Source organism: Austrofundulus limnaeus, unplaced genomic scaffold (genome assembly GCF_001266775.1).
Source record: "Austrofundulus limnaeus strain Quisiro unplaced genomic scaffold, Austrofundulus_limnaeus-1.0 Scaffold16, whole genome shotgun sequence".
NCBI lineage: Eukaryota > Metazoa > Chordata > Actinopteri > Cyprinodontiformes > Rivulidae > Austrofundulus > Austrofundulus limnaeus.
Window position 1 is genome coordinate 634,763 of NW_013952418.1, and position 1,595 is coordinate 636,357.

The 1,595-nt window shown below is 34.1% G+C and overlaps 1 protein-coding gene across 2 annotated transcripts in view; it reads right to left on the bottom strand.

The window, feature by feature from the left end:
* LOC106513948 (general transcription factor IIF subunit 2) overlaps positions 1-1,294 on the bottom strand; it is a 7,767-nt gene extending 6,473 nt beyond the window's left edge. The window contains exons 1-3 of one of the 2 annotated variants that reach the window (XM_014003014.1): positions 1,194-1,294; positions 282-355; positions 67-91 (exon numbers count right to left, since the gene is read on the bottom strand). In XM_014003014.1, coding sequence (XP_013858468.1) covers positions 67-91; positions 282-355; positions 1,194-1,259 — 165 coding nt within the window. In that variant the 5' untranslated portion in view covers positions 1,260-1,294. The remainder of the gene's footprint in view (positions 1-66; positions 92-281; positions 356-1,193) is intronic. The other variant, XM_014003015.1, reaches the window with a different exon arrangement.
* Between the last annotated feature and the right edge of the window lie 301 nt (positions 1,295-1,595).

The window sequence follows — 1,595 nt, forward strand, 5'->3', positions numbered from 1 at the left end:
GCAGAAATGTGAGAGAAAACACAGAGTAAAAGAGATGTTTGATGTGAAAAGTGTGCCGTTTCTTACCTCTGTTTTTCCTTGATTTCCTTTCCTTCAAAACAAAAGCAAACAGACAGATTTGACTTGATSTATCAGGTAAATCTGTTTATTTAAAACCATTTGAAACGCTTCAGTAATGGTGCATTAATGCAACAATCCATGCAGCTTTGAAAGGACTCTGATCGCCCATGTTTTAAACATTTTCTCTGCAGAAAAGCTGCCTTACAGAAACATTTATTTACTTGCAGATTCGGAGCTTCCCGACCTCGCCTCGGCCGGTTGCCTTGGCCCATTGCTGAGAAAGATATTTTGGTACCTGGAGGTCGAAACAAAACAGTATTTTAGGCGTAGTTTCACAAATTGTGATGTTTTGTTGGGTAGAAATGTAAACAAAGGTGGAGCTATAATCATTCCAAAATATATAAAAACGACAAAACTCTATTTAATTTGCTTTGTTAACCAAAAATAACAGGAATGCCACAGTTTCTGCATTATTTTAATACACAACTTATGACAGCTGTTTCCAATTATTCTACTCCAAAACTGTTTAAATAATACACACATATTTTAAAGGATAATACATACAAATATTAAATTTTGGCCAAATTACTACGTGATGTTATGGCCGACAGTTAGTACCCTAAAATGTTTGTAGAGAAAAATGTATTTGAAAGTATTTTATTCTGTTTTTGACACATTTATTTCAAGTTGCTTTACTGTGAATTAAATCTGTCCAAACGAAACAACAYGTAGACGTAATTAAAACACATTTCTTGTATGAAATTGTAGTTTATCTATTATTGCACTGATTATTATTTAGTGACTTAACCCAAGCTTTAAAAATGTTATTTTGTACTTTTCAGCAGTTAGCTCTAACTGGGTTGCTCCATCTAACTAAATTAAGCAGTGTAAACAAGTTTTAAACTAACTCAACAACCGTATTATAATTATTTTTATTCTTAGTTATAATTTACTTTTTTCAGTCATCAGTTAGTCAAACACAGCAGTTACTACAAGCTAGCAGACTGAAACACTGCATGTGCTAAAGCTAAGCTAACAAACACTTAGGCTGATACAGCATCAGCCTGCGTTTAAACAAATAACCAATATTTTAATTCTTCTACTGACAAAAGATAAACTTGCCACAAACGTACCTTTACGAGCCACACACCCGTGTTCTGCTTAGCACCCGTTAAATCCACCTCTGCTTTCTCCGACATGTTTCGGAGCAATGCTAAGTTTCTGTTATCGCGATAATGCGCGTGAAGACGAGACGAGGAAGCTTCGCTGCGCTGCTTTCAATGAACCTCGGAAATTTAATATTTCATTCTAAATATTTTTTTTCCCTTCGTCGCGTTCGTCTGACAGTGAAAGTAAAACAGTCAAAATAGCTAAATATTCTTAGTCAGAAAAACAATGATAGAAAACTAAAAATGAATGGCGAGGTTTAAAAGTATTTAATATTGCTGCTCCAGTTTCACAAGCAATAGTTTTTTTTTTTTTTTACAGACTTTCACTTCTTCTTGAAGAAAAGTCATAAACATGTTGAACAGCAG